The sequence below is a fragment of the Oxyura jamaicensis genome, chromosome 12 (assembly GCF_011077185.1).
Source record: "Oxyura jamaicensis isolate SHBP4307 breed ruddy duck chromosome 12, BPBGC_Ojam_1.0, whole genome shotgun sequence".
Taxonomy (NCBI): domain Eukaryota; kingdom Metazoa; phylum Chordata; class Aves; order Anseriformes; family Anatidae; genus Oxyura; species Oxyura jamaicensis.
In genome coordinates this window covers 12362088-12381874 of record NC_048904.1, presented here as the reverse complement: position 1 = coordinate 12381874, position 19787 = coordinate 12362088, and the positions used below count along the sequence as shown (strand labels likewise).

The window sequence follows — 19787 nt, the reverse complement described above, 5'->3', positions numbered from 1 at the left end:
ACAGTCAGGAGGCAGAAGCTCGAGACAAGGGCTTCTTTGGATTTTCATGAAACACCTCATTGGCACCGTGAAAGCTTACTGGAAAGTTTAATTCATATTGATTTGAAATTGGCTGAAGATTCACACAGAAGGATAATTCCATAAACAAATACATACCAAATTAGAAAGGGGAAGCAAATTACAGAGTAGCAGTGATCCGTGGCAGACCAAATTATTTTGAGGTGTGCTTACATGAAGAGGTGGCAGGCAGACACCAGGTAGCTCTGCCTGTGCCCCACGCTGATGAGCACAGACCAAGCTGCATTTGCATGGCCTGCATGCTGAGCAGGATGGTGATAGAGATGATGTTTTAAAGGAGTAACAACCTCAATGTAAAGGAAAGAACCATCACAGTAGAGAAGTTTATATCAAAGTCACCATAACCTTTGTTTTAAAGAACCTTTCTTTCATAAAACTTCACAAAATAACACTGTGAAAATCTAGCAGTCTCCATGAAATGCTAGAATCTCAAAAATGTTAATTATCAAAATAAAACTTTTAAAAGATAGTAACAGTGGAGAAGATTAAAAAAACACTCAAGAGGCAGAAGGAGTACTTCTAGGCCCATTTCTGTGCTAAAAACATTGCATTAAATTCCCTCTATCCCACACTGTAACAAGACACTGGTGAAGATGACAAATTCTTCAAATACTGAAATGTTTAAAATGATATTTTCAAAAAACAAAGTTGAACCCCTGAATTTTTTTTTTTTTTTTTTTGAAATGCTATTTTCTATTCTTTCCTGAAAGATCCATAGCAATGGAAGATGAAAAGAAAGGTCTGCTATAAGTAAGACTCCACAGAAATGATGATAGAAAAGTTTACCAAAGTAAATGAAAACAGGAAAGAGGAGAAAAAAAGCCTCAGTTCTACAAGCATCTGATTTGGGATGGTAGCAGGGGAAGAAGGCTGCAGCAAGAGGAACACGTCCTGACTGCTGTGCTGGTTCTACAATCTGAGGTTGTCGCTCTCTTTTCCCGCAGGGTGAGGGGGAACAGGCAAGTATCTGTGTGTCACAAAAATAAGAAAACGCAAACAAAAAGGTTCAGAACTAATTATTTTGAGATAAAGGGCTTGACAACTAACCTCCAGTGAATCCAGCTGTGGCAGTGACTGCTGCGACTGTCCCCTCTAAGCCTTTGCCAAAACAGCTGGCAGGAAGGAAATGTTGCCATGTCTCATCGAGCGCAGTTGATGCCAAGAACACGGGACTAAAAGCAGAAGCAGGTAAAATACAGATTCCCCTTTAGATATGGTTATAAGGGCAATACATTTCTGCAATAGGGCAGAGCAGACAACAAGGAACAGCAGTACTGGAAAGTACCACTGCTGTCTGCCGCACCTTGTCCGTACAAGCCCTACATTTTGAGATTGAATTTAAGAGGCCTGCCTATGCCAGAAAATGGCTATGGTTAAAATAAGATTCGAGGTTAATTTAAATAACATAAACAACACCGGTTTAATCCTGGCAGACCAGAGTATTTCTTTGTTCTAGCTTTTGTTGCCTGTGAGTGTAATAGCAAGCACGTGAATGGCTGTATCTGCGTAACTAGTCAAACTTTCCTAAGTAGACGAGCCCTAAATTAAAAAGGCTGTCAGACACCCCCCAAGGATAAATAACTGCAGACCTTGAATTTGTGTTATGAAGGGATTTTAGAGAAAATCCTATACCACATGCAAGGTCAGAGGGAAGCAGAGCAATAAAGGGCAATAACTAGGCCCGGATCCAAACTGAGGGAATTACAGTTCCCACGAGAATCCGGCCGGTCCCCGCAGCCGCGGGAAGTTGCTGAATATAGGAGGAGAATCAGCAGAATTTACTGGCAGGCAGCGGAGGCCAGAAGCTGCAACCAGTGGCAGGCTGACCACAAACAAGTTGCCAAGGAGTAGGATTGCAGCCTCCCGTCCCAGAATTGGAAAAGATTTCTCCGTAATCCCACTAAATACTCTCTGCCTCGCGAGCCTGGCTGTACGTCCTTTATACATCTATTTAAGGCCTCCACGTGATGCCGGCTGCCTGCCCGGCCACTCCCCGCCAGGGCGAACAAAACGGCTCCAGAGGAGCCCGCAGCCGGGCTCGGCGGGCAGACATTGCATCAGCCAGGTGTGCAGGAAGCAGGGGGATAAAGCGGCGATTTACGGAGGGCTTCCCAGAGCCGGGCCGCTTCAGGAATGCCGCGGAAAGGCCGACAGGAAGGAGCACGCCGCTTCGCACACAGAACAAGCTTCATCGGCTTCAGAAAGCCTTTGTGCTGGGGCTCCGGGCCTGGCCTTCCTCCCAGAGATGATGCAACACCGAGGCACAGGGTCTGCGCCAGAGAAAACTATTCACAGGCGAGGCAGATGGCAGCGCGGCCAGAGGATCCCGGATAGCGACGCGCCGGGGCCCAGCCCGAGCCTCGGCCTCCCTCGGCTCGCCGGGAATCCTCCATTTCATGCTGCTGCCCCTTGCTCCCACCACCACCATGGCTTCAGGAGGAAGCAGGACAGTAGAATATCCAGAACCGTGGCAAAGGGTGCTTTAATGTGGTGGAACAATCACAGTTCTGTTTGAGGATGAGGCAGGGGAGAAACTGAGCCCCCAGCCTCACAAGGGCCTGCTTTGGATCCTCTCGCTGCCGCAGGCTGAGCCCCCAGCAGGCAGGGCACCACACCACACCAAGGCGGCCTGGCCATCACAGACCTCTCACAGGGTCGAGGTTCAATCCTGCTCTCCAGCACCAGGCTGGTTCTGAGCCCCCTTTCCCTCCCTCCCAGTCACCAAGTGCCCTCCCAGCTCCAGTCTGCGCTGGGCTTTGTGACCAGCAAGTTTCACAGCGTTGCACCTGGGCCTGAGATCATGCAAATACATTTTTTCCCCGAATTGGAAGGAAGTTATTCGAGGCTTATGTAACGCTCGTTTGCTGTGCTCTAACAAACAGCAATTTGTTTAACAGGCTTTGAGTGGGAAACTCGGCTAGGGGAAGATCTGCAGCCTGCACTGCACACAGCGAGATGGTCAAATCCAATTGCTAATTAAGCTGGGTAATCACAGAGCACTGCTAACTATGTAAAATTCACTGGGTTTTAAAGAGCTCAGGAAAGATTTCTGCAATCTTCCAGCACCGGAGCTCAGCTGGTTACATGGCCCAACTGCGTCCCCTTGTCAGGGAGGTCTCTGCAGGAACCCCCCGACTGCTGCACTTGCCTGGCACTGGTGCCCAGTGGTTCTTGGCCCTTCCAGATGCCTCTGAGACCTCTGGAAATGCCAAATTTCTTGCAGACCAACTTTGCACAGCCCAAAACATATCAGTGAGCAGACAGAGCCTGCCATGGTGGTGCTGAGAGCAATCACGGTATGTCCCCAAACAGCGTATCAGCAAAAAAGTCGTAATTTCCTTTCCATCCCAAATTCTGGGGCTTCTGCCCACCTGCTGATGCAGAACTCTGACCACGAGGTGCTCTTTATCATGGTTCACTTTTTGGGCTTACTTGCATCCCGTGTCATATTGCAGCCTGGCACTGGCAAGCAAAGAGCCGACGTTCCCCATGCAGCATCACGGCATGCCCTGCTCTGTGGGGCAGATCCTCCACACCCAGGTGATCCCCACCCTACTGCAGTATTACAGCAGTAGATTTACAGAATAAGCCATTAACCAACAATATACTGGACCACCAAGCTTTACGGCATATAAACAATTTATTGTAAATCAAGAAATGAAAAAACGTTTTGTAAATCTTTGGTAAAATAAGATAATCGGAGACTTGCTCTCACAACCACAGGGGTGAAGGTGTCGTACTTATTCAGAAAGCTCCCACCACGTGCTCCATAACTGCTGGCAAGAAATGCAAAGTTCAGTGGTACAGCCAGTGCTGCAAGCTACTTTTCTGAGTTGCCAATTTTGTGTTAACAAGATGAAAAGCGGATGATCAAGTTGAAAATCATCAAGTGGATGATCAGTTACAAACCTGCAAATAGTGACTAAATAAAGACAAAAGCCACTCAGATTCGGTTTTGGTGGCTTTTAGATCTATTAGTAATTTCTGTCTTTGAAAAGAGCTTCTCTGAGCGCACAACCCCGCAACCAACCCCCTTAACTGCACGTGGGTGGTAACAGAGGAGTACTGAAATCAAGCAGTTGACCAGAAGTGCTCGGTGTAGAGCTCACACGGAAGCGATGCTGAGGAAATGGCTCTGTAACACATCAAGAGCGAAATTCTATCTGCCACCACAACCGCTGGGTTTTTTGAATATTGGATTATGAGAAGTATACCGAGAACACCGACTACTGCAAACTCAACTAAGCACAAGTATCTGCAGCCAGATGGTGAAACTGAGAGGCTGAAACACAGAAGTTGCTCACGCTACAAGAGGTTAAACCCCCCTGCAGCACAGGGAACACGGCTGCCCCCATCAGCTTCTCGGTGCCGGGAAAGGGAGACGATGACACAGCAGAGAGGAAGGGGGAGGCTTCCTTACTGCCAATCCTTCACAGCCTCTTTTGTGCGTGGCACTTTCAGCCAGTAGCTCCTGCAGGTTAGGACAGACAGGGCCGTCTGGATGAGGTAAGCAGCAGAGGCTGCTGCACTGGATCTCAAAGCTGGAGGCCTTTGCTTGACGTTGCGCAGTGCCCCAACACGTTCCTGCAGCTTGCTATCCCTCTAGCCTTCAGCAAGGAAACTTGCAGTTGCTAGACAACCTCCTTCCCAGCTACAAAGCAGCTCAATTCCTGTGACAAATCGATGGGCTCAACGTGAAAAAAAAAAAAAAAGCTATGGGTTTTTGAGCCGCCTTGTTCCCTAGGCCGCGGGAACGCTTCCTGCTCTCAGCACACAGCTGCAGAGAGGCCGAGCAGCTCCTCCCCGGCAGGACCTGGAGCAGAGGAGAGGCAGGAATGCAGCCGTGCCAGAGAGGAGAGGAGATTGCAGCCCCGCGCCGCCTCCTCTGCGCACGCGCACACCCGTAGAGCTGGCCTGGAGAGCTCTGCCTGCACAAAGCTGCAGGTAAGGAGAGCTGGGAACGACCTGGAAGGGAACTGAAGAGCTCTGCAGGTCTGCAGAGGCACCTGGGGCAAGGTAATCTATGAAAATACAGAAACTCAGCAGCTGTCGAGGGAGTGGTGGAATGGACAAACACAAATAAAAAGTACAAGCACGATCTGGAGGCATTACCAAACTGAGTCACCGATTTCCCAGGTGAATTTACAAAGTGAGGGAGGAGCAGAATTGCTGAAGTAATCTCATTTGAATGGCACGAAAAACAGCAAACAAGTGCCATTAGAAAACTGCTTTTGATGATTATTATTTCAAACATTAATAAACTTTCAGACTAAGTCCAGTTAACTTGAGACAGAGAATATCCTACATTAATTTAAGAACAAACGGACCAGGAGAGCTTGGGCCTGCTTTGCCTTTCAGAGGAGCTGCAATCACATTAACATTGTGCAATTTTTTTAATGCTGTTTCTAAAAAAGGAGGAAAATGATTTAGACTTCTGCTGTGGTCAACTGGAATCCAGAAACGCTCATTTGAATACAGTGAGTGTACACAGTTACATCAGTGCTTCTCTGCAGAGGATTTCAGAAAGCCTTAAACATATCTTAAACATCTGAAACAACGCAGTATGGGAAAGAACTGACTTCCAAAGATGCAAGCCACAAAGCATTGAATTTCAGAGCTGCTTTCACATCTTGTGTGTCTTATGCAAGGCAGTAAGCTAGTACCAGGTTAACCATTTCTCCTCTAAATCAATCTTCACTTCATGACCTTGGTGTTGACTGTGAGTACATACATCTGAACTTGCTCCAATTGATCACGGCACAAAACCTTTAAAGATTCTCCAACACCAGTGTCAGGGTAGGATTATTGTCACAATAATAACAACAATCACAGTATATTTTCTCCAGAAAGAAACAAGTTGGGCCTATTTTAAAAGACTAAGATGAACATTTGCCCCTTTCACCTTCCCCGTGAGCGATGCCAACGTTTAATTACTGTCATTGCTAAGAAACTGTATTTCAAGATTGAATTTATCCAGCCTCAGTTGATAGTGCTATGCCTTTGTCAGCAAATCTCACAAGTCCTTTTAGAGAAAGATCAAGTCCTCTCTCAATTGTCTTTTCAATAAGCTGAGTAAGTTGAGCTCCTTTAAGCCTCACATCATGAGGCTTATTTTCCAGTCCCTGGATCATTTCTACAGCTGTCCTTTGAATTCTCTCCAAATGCACTGGCATTCTTCTTGAAGCATAGAAACCAAAATTCAATTCCAGTATCAGTCTCAACGTTACTGTTTGCAAGATTCCTTATTTATTTTTCCTTGATGTTCCTTTCCCCTCAACTTTTTCTTTTTTAGATGTGCCCAAGAATCACATTAACCCTTTTAAATAAAATACTGACCCGAATACCCTGTAGAGGCGGTTAGCTGTAATGACCTTAAAGCCCTCTGTGGTGCTGCCTTCCAAAATGCTGCTTCACAATGCATGGGTGGGTTTGCAGCTCTGCTAACCAAGGCACCACCTTGCAACTGTGTGGATTCGTAAATTTCCTTGAGAGGTGGTAAAACAATCCAGGACTCCCTAAACATACTTTATTATCCTACCAGTGTCTGATGAAAGCTTTACCCAATATTTTATTTTATCCAGATAAAAAGATACTAAAGAGCAGTAAATTAAAAGCTTATTTCATCTCACCACCTATAAAAGCTAGGCGTGTCCTTTCAAAACTACAGTCCCAGGTATTTCAGATGTCCACTGTTTCTGCAGCTCCTACAGCACAACCATTTCTAGTTTCAGGGTCCTCCTGCCTTCCTCCCTCCAACAGGCACGCCCCCCACACCTCTGACAGCCAGCCCAGCCTCCCCACAACCACAGCACAACACGGGCTGGAAAGGACCGCTGGAGGTTCGCTGCCTGAACCCCCCTTCTCTCCCAAAAGCAGGGCCAACTTGGATCAGGTTGCTCAGCCCTTTGCCCATTTCTTCTCCAGGGCCACTAAGTGTTTGTGTAACTATGCATTTTAAGGCCAAAAATAACCTTCCGATGATCTGACTTTCCACCTAACAAAGGCTGGAAAATCTCACCTAGTCATTTTTATACTTGGCATTGCAGCTTCCCAGTGAATGAGACCATGTTTGTTGAACGCAGCCTGAAAAACAGCATATGGATTTACCACAATTCTTCGGGGGAAATTTAAAATCATGCAACAGACTGCAGCCTCGGCGTCCCAAGGCAGCAGCAACCCAAGCCATTAAGTCTTCACAGTGCGCAGAGTACATGTGTAGTTTTTGTAAAAAAAGTGTTAAACTTTTTTTTTTTTTTCTCAACTAAAACTACATCAAACGCATTCTCGGAAGCCTTTGGAGAATGCTTCAAACTACCCAAGTGCAGCTCCAGTTCCAACTGCCCCTCCGAAGGAGGCTGCTTCTCCAGTGCATAAACAGATGTTAGCCGAAGACATTAGCTTCCCCACAGCTTCACGAAACATATATTAATAGCAAAGTATTGATCTAACTTCAATTGTTCTCTTCCCCATTCACAGCGGTAAGATTTATCAGTGCCGATCTTTATGAATATTTCTATTTCCCAACACACTCCCAGCTCGTTTCCTTGAGTGCCTAAAGGACGGCCACCATCCCTTTACCAGCACAGAAATCTTTCAACTCACACAGGCCAGTTCATACAAAGCTCAGCAGTTCTTGCTTTGGTCACTAACAAGAACCTCCCCCTCCCCTCAAAAAGAAAGCCATAATTATATAAACAAAGGATTAACGCAGACATGTATTTATCCATACAAAAAGTCATAATGGACAAGTTATTCCCCTTTCCTTGAAGAACAGCTACGTGAAATCAAAGCAGCTCAGAACAGGGCTGTATTTAACGTAACAGCACGAACTACTACACTGAAATTAGAGACGTTAGCCAAGATCCTGCAGTCCTCTCACCTTACATTCTTCCCCAAGCATCGATTTTTGGCCCTGACAGAGCTGAACGAAACCTTCAGCCTGACTCAGGAGAGTCACTCCCGTTCTTGCGTTACGTTCTCCGCTCACTCCTGTCTGGGATCCTCAGTGCTGCGCTCCCAGCCAACAGCAAGCAGCCTCTTTAAACCTGGAAAACTGTGGAACAGAAGCCAAAAAAAAAAAAAAATCCCATCACATGAGTAAATGAGGCTTGACAGCATGATGGATGCTGCAGGTTCACAAGTCTGAAGGCACTCCTAAGATGGGTTGCGCCTGTTACAGCTTCACGTAAGCATAAAAGACGCTGGTTTGCCGCATTCAGGAGGGAGATGCTCAACTATTTAGATTGGACGCATTCTGTACAAGACTGAAGATGACTAACTCACAGCTGGACAGATTATGTTCTAGAAGAAAGCTGTGTGCTTTTTCCCTGTACCTCCAACACCAGCATTTCCTCATCTGTATCTTCTCTCCTTTCCTTTTCAAGCGCAAAACACTGAATTCTCCCGAGAAAAAACTAGCCAGAAAATATTCAGGCCAACATGCTTTACCCAAGAGGAATTCTGCATGCACCAGTCATCTTAGGGCTAATTTGATTTTGTCATTATGGAAAAACTGAGGACTGTCAGGACATCAGCTGGGTAACAGTTGGACAAGAGAATGATCTCAGCGCAGGAGGAAAACAGCACAGTTCTACTCCCCAGCAATGCAGACAGACTTCGTGTGCACTAACATCCAAGAACAGTTTGCCACAGATACTCTGAAGGCCCCTTCACATAGTTTATCAGTCCTGACGGCTACAAATCAGCAACAACACAGTTCAGGCTAAGAATAATCTTGTAGCTGGTGAGAATGAGCAGGAAAAATAGCCTGCCTTGTGCTACACGGCTTCCCTGGCCCCGGTCCAGTTGACTTTCTCACCTGTGTCCACCAACATCAGAATTCAAGCCACCGACTGCTTTACTACACTGCTGAAGGACATCAAAGGCATAGGGAGAGGCAACTCAGCACGGCAGAGCATAGACACATGGTGAGGACTGGCGTGGACGAGACAGCTACCTGTAGGAGTCTAAAAGAGGCAATTTGCACGACGAGCTCTGTAGTTAAGAGCCCGATGTTACCTCTATACCACCTAAAAGACGTCCTGTGCAAGCTAATCCCTGGTTTGTGCCCCAGTTTTCCATCAGTACAGCCAGAGTGACACACCGAGATGGCAGCACCAGAAATCCCAATACGCTCCCCATTTAAGGGCACTCAAAACCAGCCTCACCTTGTGCCGTGGCCACCTCCCTTGTTTTATCTCTCACTGCAAGCTGAAGACCCACATGTGCATCCCGGCTGAGAACCAGCGACCTCCCAACAAGTGTGGGCAATCAGTTTAACCGAGAGATTTTAACCTGAGCTAAATTAAACCCTCTCGACACTAACAACTCCATAGCAATTCCTGTTGCTCACGACAAATTTTTACATTTTAAGCCCACATGCTATTTCAGTCAAACCATCTTTCTTAACAACTTGGGTAATTTTATTTTACAGAAGGCAGGAGAGTTACCGTCATTTCTCAGATGTATGTCAAGGCCATCTATTTCTTCCCTCCCAACCCTTTCTGCACGTAAAACTGCAAATATCAGGATTCCTTCAAATGTTGCCCCAACACACTCCTCTCACGGGAACAGCCTGCTTTGCCATCAGGGAGGAGTGCATCCTGAAACCCCGACACTAGGAGAGCAACAAAAAGCTACAGGTTCTGCTCCCAAGAACAGTTTGCTCTTGCATCACCCCCATCCGCTGCATGATATGGCGAAAAAAAGGAATTTTCAGCCCAAGTACTTGTCCTGAAGGATCCTGGTTTCATTCCCGTGCAGTTCTGTGAGAAGCAGAGCGTGTCGATGTCTGGACCAGCCACTGCGTTCATCCTGGTACCTTCTCCACTCAATTTCTGCTGAGCTCAGTCTCAAGCTACCAGTCCGAATCTCCATCCAAGGCCACACTAGCGACAACAGGTTTTGGTGCGTACCCTTGCTTTCAGAGTCAGCTCGCCCTGTATTCTTCACTCATTTATTACTTCCATCTGCTTAGGCAAGAGTTAGAAACACAGCAGCAGGAAGCAGGAGCTGTGACACTAATTTTACTTACGCACGTCGGTAGTTTGTAAGGAAAGTCCCTTCCCAGCGCGTATTTCATCCTTCCACGTTCTATGAAATTTTCACAAAGGATATTTCACACCTGCAGTGCTTAAGGGGCTCCACCAAGCGATGGGCTTGTGCTGATGGATGCAAGCAATGTCTGCACCCACCTTAAAATTCCCTGACCCGGGCCGTGCTCAGACATCTTTTGGGAGCGAAGCTGGACGGGCAGCAAGTCCCATCATTCTGGCAGCACTGAGGAAATCAGCGTGTAAGGGCTGCAACCAGCTTGGGAGCTACGCCCAGGAGCCTCCCATCCCAGCAGAAGGTCTCCAAAGAGGAGCACCGTGGGCACGCCCCAAGATACCACAGTGCCTGTCGCTTATTGGAACATTCTGCACTTTTCACTTATTCTAGCATGGCAGACTTGGGGTTATTTGTGAAGACTTTCACTAAATAAAGGATGACCCTTACAACGGGTGACACTTCTTGCTTATGAGACGTACTGCTCAGGCCCAACATGGACTTTTGCACAGCAATATCCATTTGGAGGTGTCACGGCACGCTAGCACTTAACTTTCTCCAAGCTCAAATGGCCAAAAAGCTGCCCCAAGTCCCACCAGCCAACACAGGAAACAGAAAGCCCAGCCTGCAGCGTGCAGGCGGAGCAGCCCGCACGGCGATGTGCAGCACGCAGCCAATTGCTCTATTTCAAACACACGCTGCTACAACCAAGTTCTCCAGAACCAGGATTAGAGTTTCCACTGCCAGCAGCCCTGGCTGAATTAGGTTTTTGCATTGTTCCAGCCACACAAGTATCTCTATACCTTCCTCTCAGCACAGCTATACGGAATGCCTGCTCCAATTCTCTTTACTACTGCATTCTTTATACATCTGATTGACAACGTATCCTCCCTACTTCATCATTTTGTGCATACCTCAATAGCTCACAAGTCATAATGACCCACAAGTTGATGCAAAATACAGACTAATTACCAGGTGGAAAAAAAAAAAAGAATTAGGAACATTGTGTAGCACATTTATTTATACAGATGTTTGCAGTACTTGTAACACTAATTAATATTTTGTCATTTTCCAAAACGAGGCACCACTCGAGCTCTCTGCCGTGTTTACTTTCTGCACAAATGTACCTGCAGGAATTCGCTGTTTAGGAACAGCCGAGCGGCACAAGTCGGATCCAACACCACGCCACTGCTGCAGACCCAGCCTGCGCTGAAGGTTTCACCTGACCAGCTCCCCGAGCAAAACGCCAGCTGAAGGCAAGCCCACAGTGTCCATTTCTGATCAGGGAACTGAAGCTTTATCCAGAAGCACAGCCACCAAAGCACCGCAGGGTTATTTCCTCGGCCTCCTGGCCAGCCCCTGGCTCGCAGCAGCCGTCGGAGGGATATGGGATCCAGCCGGCGTGCCGCCCCGAGGCGGAGACCCCGCTTCCCCTTCGCCGGTCCCCACCACATCCTCTGCACTTCCACCCATATGCTCTCCCCTACTCATTTTGTGAGGGCTCTGGAAGCTCGTCAAATCTTGGCGAGCCAATTCAATTTGCTCTCTTGGAAAAAAAGAGTGAAAAAGAATCCGGCAAAACCCCAAACCCCAAAAATAAATAAATAAAACGGCTTTCTGCTGGGTTAGCAAGCTGCGTGAGCTCAGAAAGGGACACAGGCGAGCAGCAGGGCTGACGGGAGGCCGCTGCGGGGTGAGGACAGAGGAGCCAACCCCCCCCCGCTCCGCAGGCGAGCCATGGACGCGGCTGCCCGGCGTAGCTTCACCCCGGGTAACCTCGCGCGCAGGGTGCAGCGCTGCAATAGTTTCGAGCTGACTTCAGCTGGCACGGCGTCAGGGCAGCCTCCCCATCCCCGGCTGCACTGGTGCTGGCCCGGCCCCACGGCCGAGCAGAGGCCAGCAGAGAAGCCAGCCGCCCAGATGAGAAAGGTGCTGCTTTGCTGCCAGGCAGCCTTCCCCAACAGCTCTCGACCAGGGCAGGCACGTGCCGGATCCATGAGAAACGATGCTGGGAAGGAGAGCAGGGCTGTGGTGGCAGCGCATTGGGTCACCTTCAACCACATTGCTGATGGGCAACAAAAACCATCACAAAATCGCGCAAGGACCATGCGATGGGGTCGCAAGCACCCGTTCCAGCTCCAAACACCAGCAAACCCCGAGGTGCGCATCAGAACCACGCAGCAAAGCCAGGCTGGGGCAAGCTCAGAACCCGACTTTCCCCCTGAATATCCTTGTTCCCTGTTAGCCTCCAGGCTGTCTTGATCCCCAACAACCTAGAAATTGATGAAACCATGAGAACTGAAGCAGAAAGCGAGCCTCCCCTGCAGTCAGGGGGATCCCACTCCGTGCGCAAGCAGCCAGCCCGCCTTCCCAAGTTCTTGGGCTGCACTCACAGGAAGCTTCCAGAGCCTCGCTGTGGCAAAAGTTAATCTACAGCCACATTACTGAAAGCATTCCTGCAGCATGATTGTAAGTTATTTCAACCTAATGCCACTAAAACACAGGAAATAATTTGTTTTGGTGTCTTTAGTTAAAGACTCGAAGTTAAAACACGAATTCAGAGGGCTCCCATGTTCTTCCATTACCTCAGCCACAGACCGACACACTGGTACCACAACCCAGGGAGAGACGAGCTAACACTTAGGGGTCCCAGCTGAACCCCCAGGGCACCCCAGCTTCCAAATCAGTGTTTTTTGAGCTTTCTCCAGAGTGCTCCTTCCTGCCGACAAGCCACGGTACGTGCTCACATCTCCGCTCACTCCAATAACCTCATCTGGTAATTGCTCATTAGGGGCAGCTCCCACAATGGCATCCCGAAGGGTGCCAGGGGTAGAGAGCAACGGGAGTGTTGCCAGAGAGATGTAATTTGGGCAGAGGCAGGGCTGGGAGAAAGGGCTTCGCTGAAAAACACTGCTCTGTCGCTGGGATAGAGCCGTGGTGGGAAGTTCAGGTCCTCCCCGTGCCTGCCTCTCTGCAACTCTGGTACTTGGTCCCAGCAGCGAGCTTCTTCCCCTCCTCCAGCCTGAACAACGCCGGCTTAAATGGTCTTCCTTATCCAAATATTTCCATGGAACACAATCCTCCAAAACACCAGCCACTTATTTCCATGACACGAAGCCTGTGCACTACCATGAGACTGCATTATCTGACGCTGACCAGTTAAGGCTCCGAGCTGCGTCTTGACTTTTTTTATTTACCAAATCCTCGCCAACAGGTACGTTCCGCTAACAAGTTTGCTGATGGGATCTCGTACTTGTTCCCTACCGAGGACTTGCATTTCAAACTTCCCACTTCAAAGTCTAGAGGCTTCTTCCCAGTATCACCACTTCAAGCTGTCTTTTGTGCCACCGGCACAGCAACTGCGAAGTTTGGTCCTGTAAAAGAAGAAGGGTGCAGAAGAAAACCCAGCCCAGCACCGCGGGCTGGCAGAGGCTCCACGAGGATGACTGGAACACGCCTGAGTCAGGAAATGAGCAGCTACCCAAAGCCAGACAATGTCTTACTGTCGATGTGTATGATTGCAACTGTAATCGCTCTCTAAATACGGACACATAAGAAGCACGGTGACCTTTCTACTCTAAAATTACTCTGAAATATTTTAGGGCTTAAGCGTTTTGTTTTCAGAGCTCACTCGCATTCTGTCTCAAAAGGGTGCTTGGAAGTGAAAAAAATAACTAAGCTTGTTTAGAATAGGATGAGTAAGAAAAAGGGTTTGCTGTCTTCAAAACTGCGTCGATCTGGCTGCTTTGGGTACCTCCCCTCCGCCAAACTTAGCCCTTCCATGACCCCCAGGGAGGAATGCAAGACCTGTCTACGTTATCAAGTTTATATGGATTAAACTTTAGCATAAACAACAGCTCTCTGCTAAACTTCACTCTAAAAGCCAAATTCCTGCCTGTTCCTCAATGCCACCGTTCTCCCTCCCTCCCTCTTGTTTCCCCTTTTTCTTTATGTTTGGTGAACGGGGGACTATTAGATTCCTGACCACAGAAGAAATTACTTCTCCTGCTCACAAAAAGCTCGCCCGTCAAACTTCTGACGAGTCCTCCCACATTTTTCCACCTTGAAGTCTCAGCACATCAGTGCACTTCTCTGAATACTTCCCATATTCCTCATTACAATGTTGCGTGTGCGCTAGGTTGGAGGACACTCACCGAGGACGCTTTTCTTTCCCCAAGAAAAATGTGTCTGTTGCGCTGTTTAAGCATTTAAATTAGATGTGAATCTGCAACTTTCTGGTCCTTACAAGTGAAACAACAATATTGACGCTCCTGGGGGGCTGTCCACAGAAGCTGGCGTTGAGGCTACCAGCCACCGCAGATTTCTTCTTCTGGGCTACGGCTTTTCAAGTTCAGACTCATCAGTTGAAGCGAGGGAAAAATCCCTTCAGCTATTTTTGTTACAGGAAAATAATACTTCACCACCAGCAGCTCGGGCGGGGGGAGATGAACAACAACCTCCTGATTTGCCGTGGAGCTCACCCTCCAAGACAAAGAGCATCGTTACTAATCATAGAAAGCCAAAAATTAAACTAGAAGAAGTTGAAAAAAAAAAAAAAGTGTTTCTCAGCGTGCTCGGTGGGCATTAGCTGCGATTTCGGCAGCTTAGCAAGTCCCACCCCTCGGTGCACGCAGCGGGGAGGCCGGGAGCGCCGCACATTCTCCCCGCTCAGCAGGGACAGAGGCCGCCGTGCGGATGATTTGCTGCAGGAATATTGGAAAATTGCCACCAAAATAGCAAATCCTGGAAAAAAAACACCACCAAGAAACCCCGAGCAACTTCAGCAAGGAATTAAGGGAGGAGAAAACGTGAAATAAGCTCGGCTCCCGCAGCCCCAGGATGTTGGGCTCTTCCTGCACGACGGTCTGGGGCTTTTTCCGGGATCAAAATCAGCAAAAGGTTTGGGCGAAGCCAGACTTACACAAAACTCTAACTGAAAAACCTAAGTTCACATTTATTACGCACTAACTCTTGCCACAAGTCACGTCAGCCAAAGCCTGACTCTAACAACTTCAACATACATAGCTGTTCTGTTAAATTCAGAAGAAAAAAGCTAAACAGACAAGTATAATGCCCTCAAGTATTTATTTTAAAACAAGCAGATGGCTGAAGCTTCATATGGTCAGCTGAAATTTAGTGTCTGACACGCCAGATATTTAAGCATACATGTAGCACTTTCAACTAAAGCACTGCTACTACTTCTTGTATGAAAGCCCTATGCCTACTACAACCTTCCTTACATGCTCAACGTAATACAAAATTTCACCGGTAAAACTTCCTAATTACACACAAAAGCAGCACCAGAGAAAGAACACAAACGTGCGTGTGCAGCACAGTCCTACTGCCCTGAGAACAATGGCCTCTGGATTCCCAAAACTCCGAGCACCCACCGTGTTTGCTCTGCTACTGCCAGAGTAGGTAGAAGCATTTTTATCTCATCACATCATTCAGAACAAGTTGGAAAAAGCCAGGCTGTCCAAAATGAGAGAAGGCCACTCAGGCTGATAAACCACACGCACACTTAGGCCTCCCTCACGTGCTTTGCACCTGAAAGCCTAAATTAAAGATCTTTTGTTTCGTGAAGCATTTGGAAAATCTCAATGAAGTCAGAAAGTGCTGCTTTGTTTTGGCCTTTTTTGCCCCCAAAGAGAGGACAAGCTTCTGAGAGCGCCGGGATGCTGCTTCAACGCCGCCTCTTTACTATGGCATTTTTCAACTTTGACCTATCTAAGCAAGACCTGCTTGTAACCGAGTACTCTTCCTAAAAAGGGATTTAAACGGACGTGGGATTTCACCACCCCACCGTGGGCTATAATCTCAGGCAACGCCAGCTAAGGAATATTACTTTCGGGTCACTGGGGAGATGACAGTAAAAGCAGAGCCCAGGCCTTGCCAAAGCGGTGTCAGTTATTCAACAGGATGCAAGGCAGCAGATTAATTCCCCGTTATAACGTACAGGGAGGCTGTCAACAAAGGCTAAGGGGCACCGGAGATGGCTGGCCGGGTATTACCAAACGGAGGAGCTGGGTTTGGTTCCCTCACACCAAGCACTGGGTGAGCTTTAGGAGGGTTATGAGTTGTTCCCCCACTTCATGAGGCCATCCGCGTGCCGGAGCCTCACCTGTAAAAGCTGCTTGGAGTTCCGCACCCGCTGCCAGAGCCTATTTTAATCTCTCTCGCGTTATCCTGCTCCTGGAATTTCTGCTTCAGGAGATCAGCAACGGCCAGCCCGATAGCCCAGGCCGGGGAAAGGCAGGGAGAGAGAGGGGCTCCCCGGCAGAGGTGCGAGTTCACAAAGATGGCAGTTGTTCTCTGCTGCTACCGCATTCCCCCTTCGCACGCCGCATACCTCGACCCGTTTCAGCCCTAACAGCCGCGCCGCAACACGCGGAGAGCTCCCTTCCAGCAGCACACCGCCACACAGACGGCGGCCGGTGCCAAACGCTTAGTTAAGGAGATAAGAAAGGCACTCGTTCTTCCTTTAAAAATAAATAAATAAAAAATTAAAAGGGAAGCTATTGCAGTCAAGTAGACAGAGCGTGGATGGGAGCTGGCAGATTCCACACTACACAGTCACGTCAAAAATGGCCTCCCGCAAACTGTTCCTTCGCCGAGCCTTCGAGTCAACCCAAGGAATCTGCCCACTATCCGCAGGATGTTTCGCCGCCGCGCTCCTCAGCGGCTGCTGCACGCTTTGCCACAGGGCCGTGCGAGAGGCAGAGGATAAATCGCGCTCCGCAGTCGGCAGCAGAGGGAAACTCCTCTGCCTGCGTTCTGCTTCCAGCCCCAAAGTTGAGCCGGGCCATTATTTTGACTGCTCCCCGGTCGGTGAATGGAAAATCCCTCCTCAGCACTAGCGGGCTGGTGTCTGCTGCACACACCCACCGCACACAGCAGAAATTCCAGTCAATAAGGCAAGTGGGGCCCAGCCGGTGGAAGGGGAGGAAGGAGACACACAAACAATAAGGAAAGCATCTGGCTCTGTTACTGGCTGGGAAGGAGGCTGGAGTTCAGGAGAGACACGACTGCAGCCTGCAGTTAACAGGAAGATCCCAGCAATTCTCGCTGGCCTACTTTTCACACAGACAGAAATATCTGCGGAGGGTAACCCAGGGTTTCCAGCCCCGAGCACCGAACGAGGCCGAAACCCACGCCGGCGGGTTCGTCGCACGGGACCAAAACAGACCAGCTTCTGCTCCGGGCCTGGGAAACGGCCCCCCAAAAATAAAAACCTCCAAGGCTTTCCCTGACCGCGAGCCAGCCATCTCTTTGGCAGCAGGCTCACGGAGGCTGCGGGGCTGTCCTCCCCTGGAGATCGCAGCCAAGTCTCCTGGAGCTCCTCTCATAGCAACCGGAGCTCCGGAGCCCGCAGCAGCTGCTGTCACCGCCTTCCCCACGTACCCACAGGATCCAGAGCAGAGCAACACCCTCCTCCCCGCACCTCCACAGCAGGAGCCGGGCGGCAGGATGACTTCCTGGGTCAACCGCAAGGAAAAAAAAGAGGAAAAAAATCCCTGTGGTTCCTATCCCAGCGAGGAGGGAAATCTCCTATTGCTGCCGGGGAGGAAAGGAAATCGGTTCGCTGGGCTGGGGCTTTGCCTTACGGTGTAAGGGCCCTTCCAGCGGGGGGGGCTGCGTGAGATATGCTGGGTATGGGCACACCGTTGCAGCGTACGGGGGCACCGGGGGTACTGGCGTACCGGGGGGACACGGGCACACCGGGGGGCACCCATCCGTGACAAAAGGCCGGGCACCCCCCGCTGCCCACCCCACCTTCACACCCCGCTTACATAATGGCGGGGGGCTGCAGAGGGCCCTGGACGTGCTGCAGCTCCTCACCCCTTACGGGGCAGCAGGAGGGCAGAGCCCCCCCCCCGAATAAAACCTTCAATAAAGCCCCGAGGAGGGGGGAGCTCGGCGCAGGGGGGAAGCGCAGGGCTCAGCCCCCCCTTGCCCACCGCCATTCCCCCGAGGGAGGGGACGCGAGGCCTCGCACCTCGCCCAGAGGAGAGGGGGGACGACCCCACCGGTGCCTCCCCCGGTGCTCCAACCCCCCCCCGGTGCCCCCGGTGTCCCGGCGGCGGTGACCTTGCGCGAGCCGCCCGGGGCGCGGCGTGCCGGCCGTCCCCTGCCCCCCTCCCGCAGGCAGGGCGAGCCCCGCCGCGGCCCCCGGCCCGCCGCGCACCGGCACCATGAGCAAGCAGAAAATGCCGGGCACGCGCCGCCCCCCCCCCCTCCGGCGCTTCCCTCCCACCGGCGGCGGTAACGGCGGGGCTGCCCCGGGCCGCACGGCGGGGCGGCGGCGGAGGACGAGGAGGCGAGGAGGAAGGCCGGCGGAGGGGCTGCCCCCCCGCCCCACCAGGCCCCGCAGCGCCCCGCTCCGCAGCACCGGCCCGAGCCCCACCGCCGCCGCGCAGCCCCGAGCCCGCCATGATGGCCCGGGCCGGGCCTCCCGCCGCGCCTGCACCGGGCCCTGAGGCGGGGCAGGGCGGGGCAGGGCAGCGGCCCGCACCGGGAGCCCCCCGCTTCCCAGCGACCCAACACGCTCCCCTCCTCCCGCCAGCCCCGGGCACGGCCCGCTGCCTCCCGCGCCTACCTGGCCGGCCCGTTCCCCGGGCCCCCCGCGCGGCACTAGGCCCGGCTCAGCGCCACGGCGTTTCCCGGGCAACCGGCGGCGGCGAGCCCTCGGCGGCGGCCCCTCCCCCCGCAGCGGCGGCGGCGGCGGCCTCTCCCCGCGCCGGGCGGAAACGGCACTGGGCGCACGGGGATCCCCGGCGCCGGCGCCAGGGGCGCCCCGGCCACGCCCACTCCCGCTCCCCGTTGGCCGCCTCGCCCCGCCCCCCCGCGCTTCCCATTGGAGGCGCCGCCGCCCGGCCGCGCCCCTTCTCGATGCTCATTGGAAGCCGCCCGCCCGCCCCGTGGGCCAGGAGGTTGATTGGCTCTCCCGGCTGCCAATCGGGCGGGGCGGCCCGCCGGGGGGCGTCGAGGCGGTGCGGCCGGGCGGGTTGCGACGGTGCCTGGTGGCCGAGGCGCGCTACGTGCGGGGGGGCGGGGCCCGCGGTGACTCCCGCGTCGGGACACGTGGCAGAAAGAAGGGGCGGCGCGGGCGGCCGGGATTCCTGGGCGGCCGCACTGCGCATGCGCGGGCCGGCCGGGAGGGGGGGGAGAGCGGAAGGCGAGCGCATGCGCGCTGCGGCGGGCGCGGGGCCTGCAGCTCGGCACGTCCGCGCCGCGGGGGGAGGGGGCGGCGGGGTCCTGTCAGGGGAGAGCCCGCCCCCGGCCGCGGGGCCGCTCGCCTCAGGGGGCCGCCTCCACCGCTCGGCGCCCCCGGAGCGGCCCTCCCGAGGGGAAGGGGGGAACCTCGGGGGCTGCGGCCCCGCACAAAGGGCGCTACCCGCGGGGGCAGGCCCTTCGGGAGGCGGCGGAGCCCGCCCGCTGCCGATAGCCGTTACCTGCGCGCCGCGACCTGCGGGTCGTCGGTAATAAACGCCCCCCAGAGCCCGCTGTCCCCTCAGGCTCCCGGCCGAAGAAGCGATGCGAGGGACAAGAACTCACTCCGAGCACCCTTTTAATGCCCGCTGCGCCCTTGGCTTTTTTACACAAGGCTCCCAGCCCCACGCAGCGCCGGGCACGGAGCCGTCGCCCCGCGGCGCCTCCCCGCT

The 19787-nt window shown here is 51.9% G+C and overlaps 2 protein-coding genes across 2 annotated transcripts in view; both read right to left on the bottom strand.

Annotated features, from left to right (window-relative positions):
- Positions 1-18916, bottom strand: part of SETD5 (SET domain containing 5) — a 62694-nt gene extending 43778 nt beyond the window's left edge. Inside the window, exon 1 of the mRNA XM_035338088.1 lies at positions 18722-18916. The gene's annotated coding sequence lies outside the window, so the exon portion shown is untranslated. The remainder of the gene's footprint in view (positions 1-18721) is intronic.
- Positions 5070-19787, bottom strand: part of LOC118173504 (SRSF protein kinase 3-like) — a 25878-nt gene continuing 11160 nt past the window's right edge. The window contains exons 13-14 of the mRNA XM_035338092.1: positions 15952-15956; positions 5070-6824 (exon numbers count right to left, since the gene is read on the bottom strand). Of these exons, the coding sequence (XP_035193983.1) occupies positions 6757-6824; positions 15952-15956 (73 nt within the window). The 3' untranslated portion in view covers positions 5070-6756. The remainder of the gene's footprint in view (positions 6825-15951; positions 15957-19787) is intronic.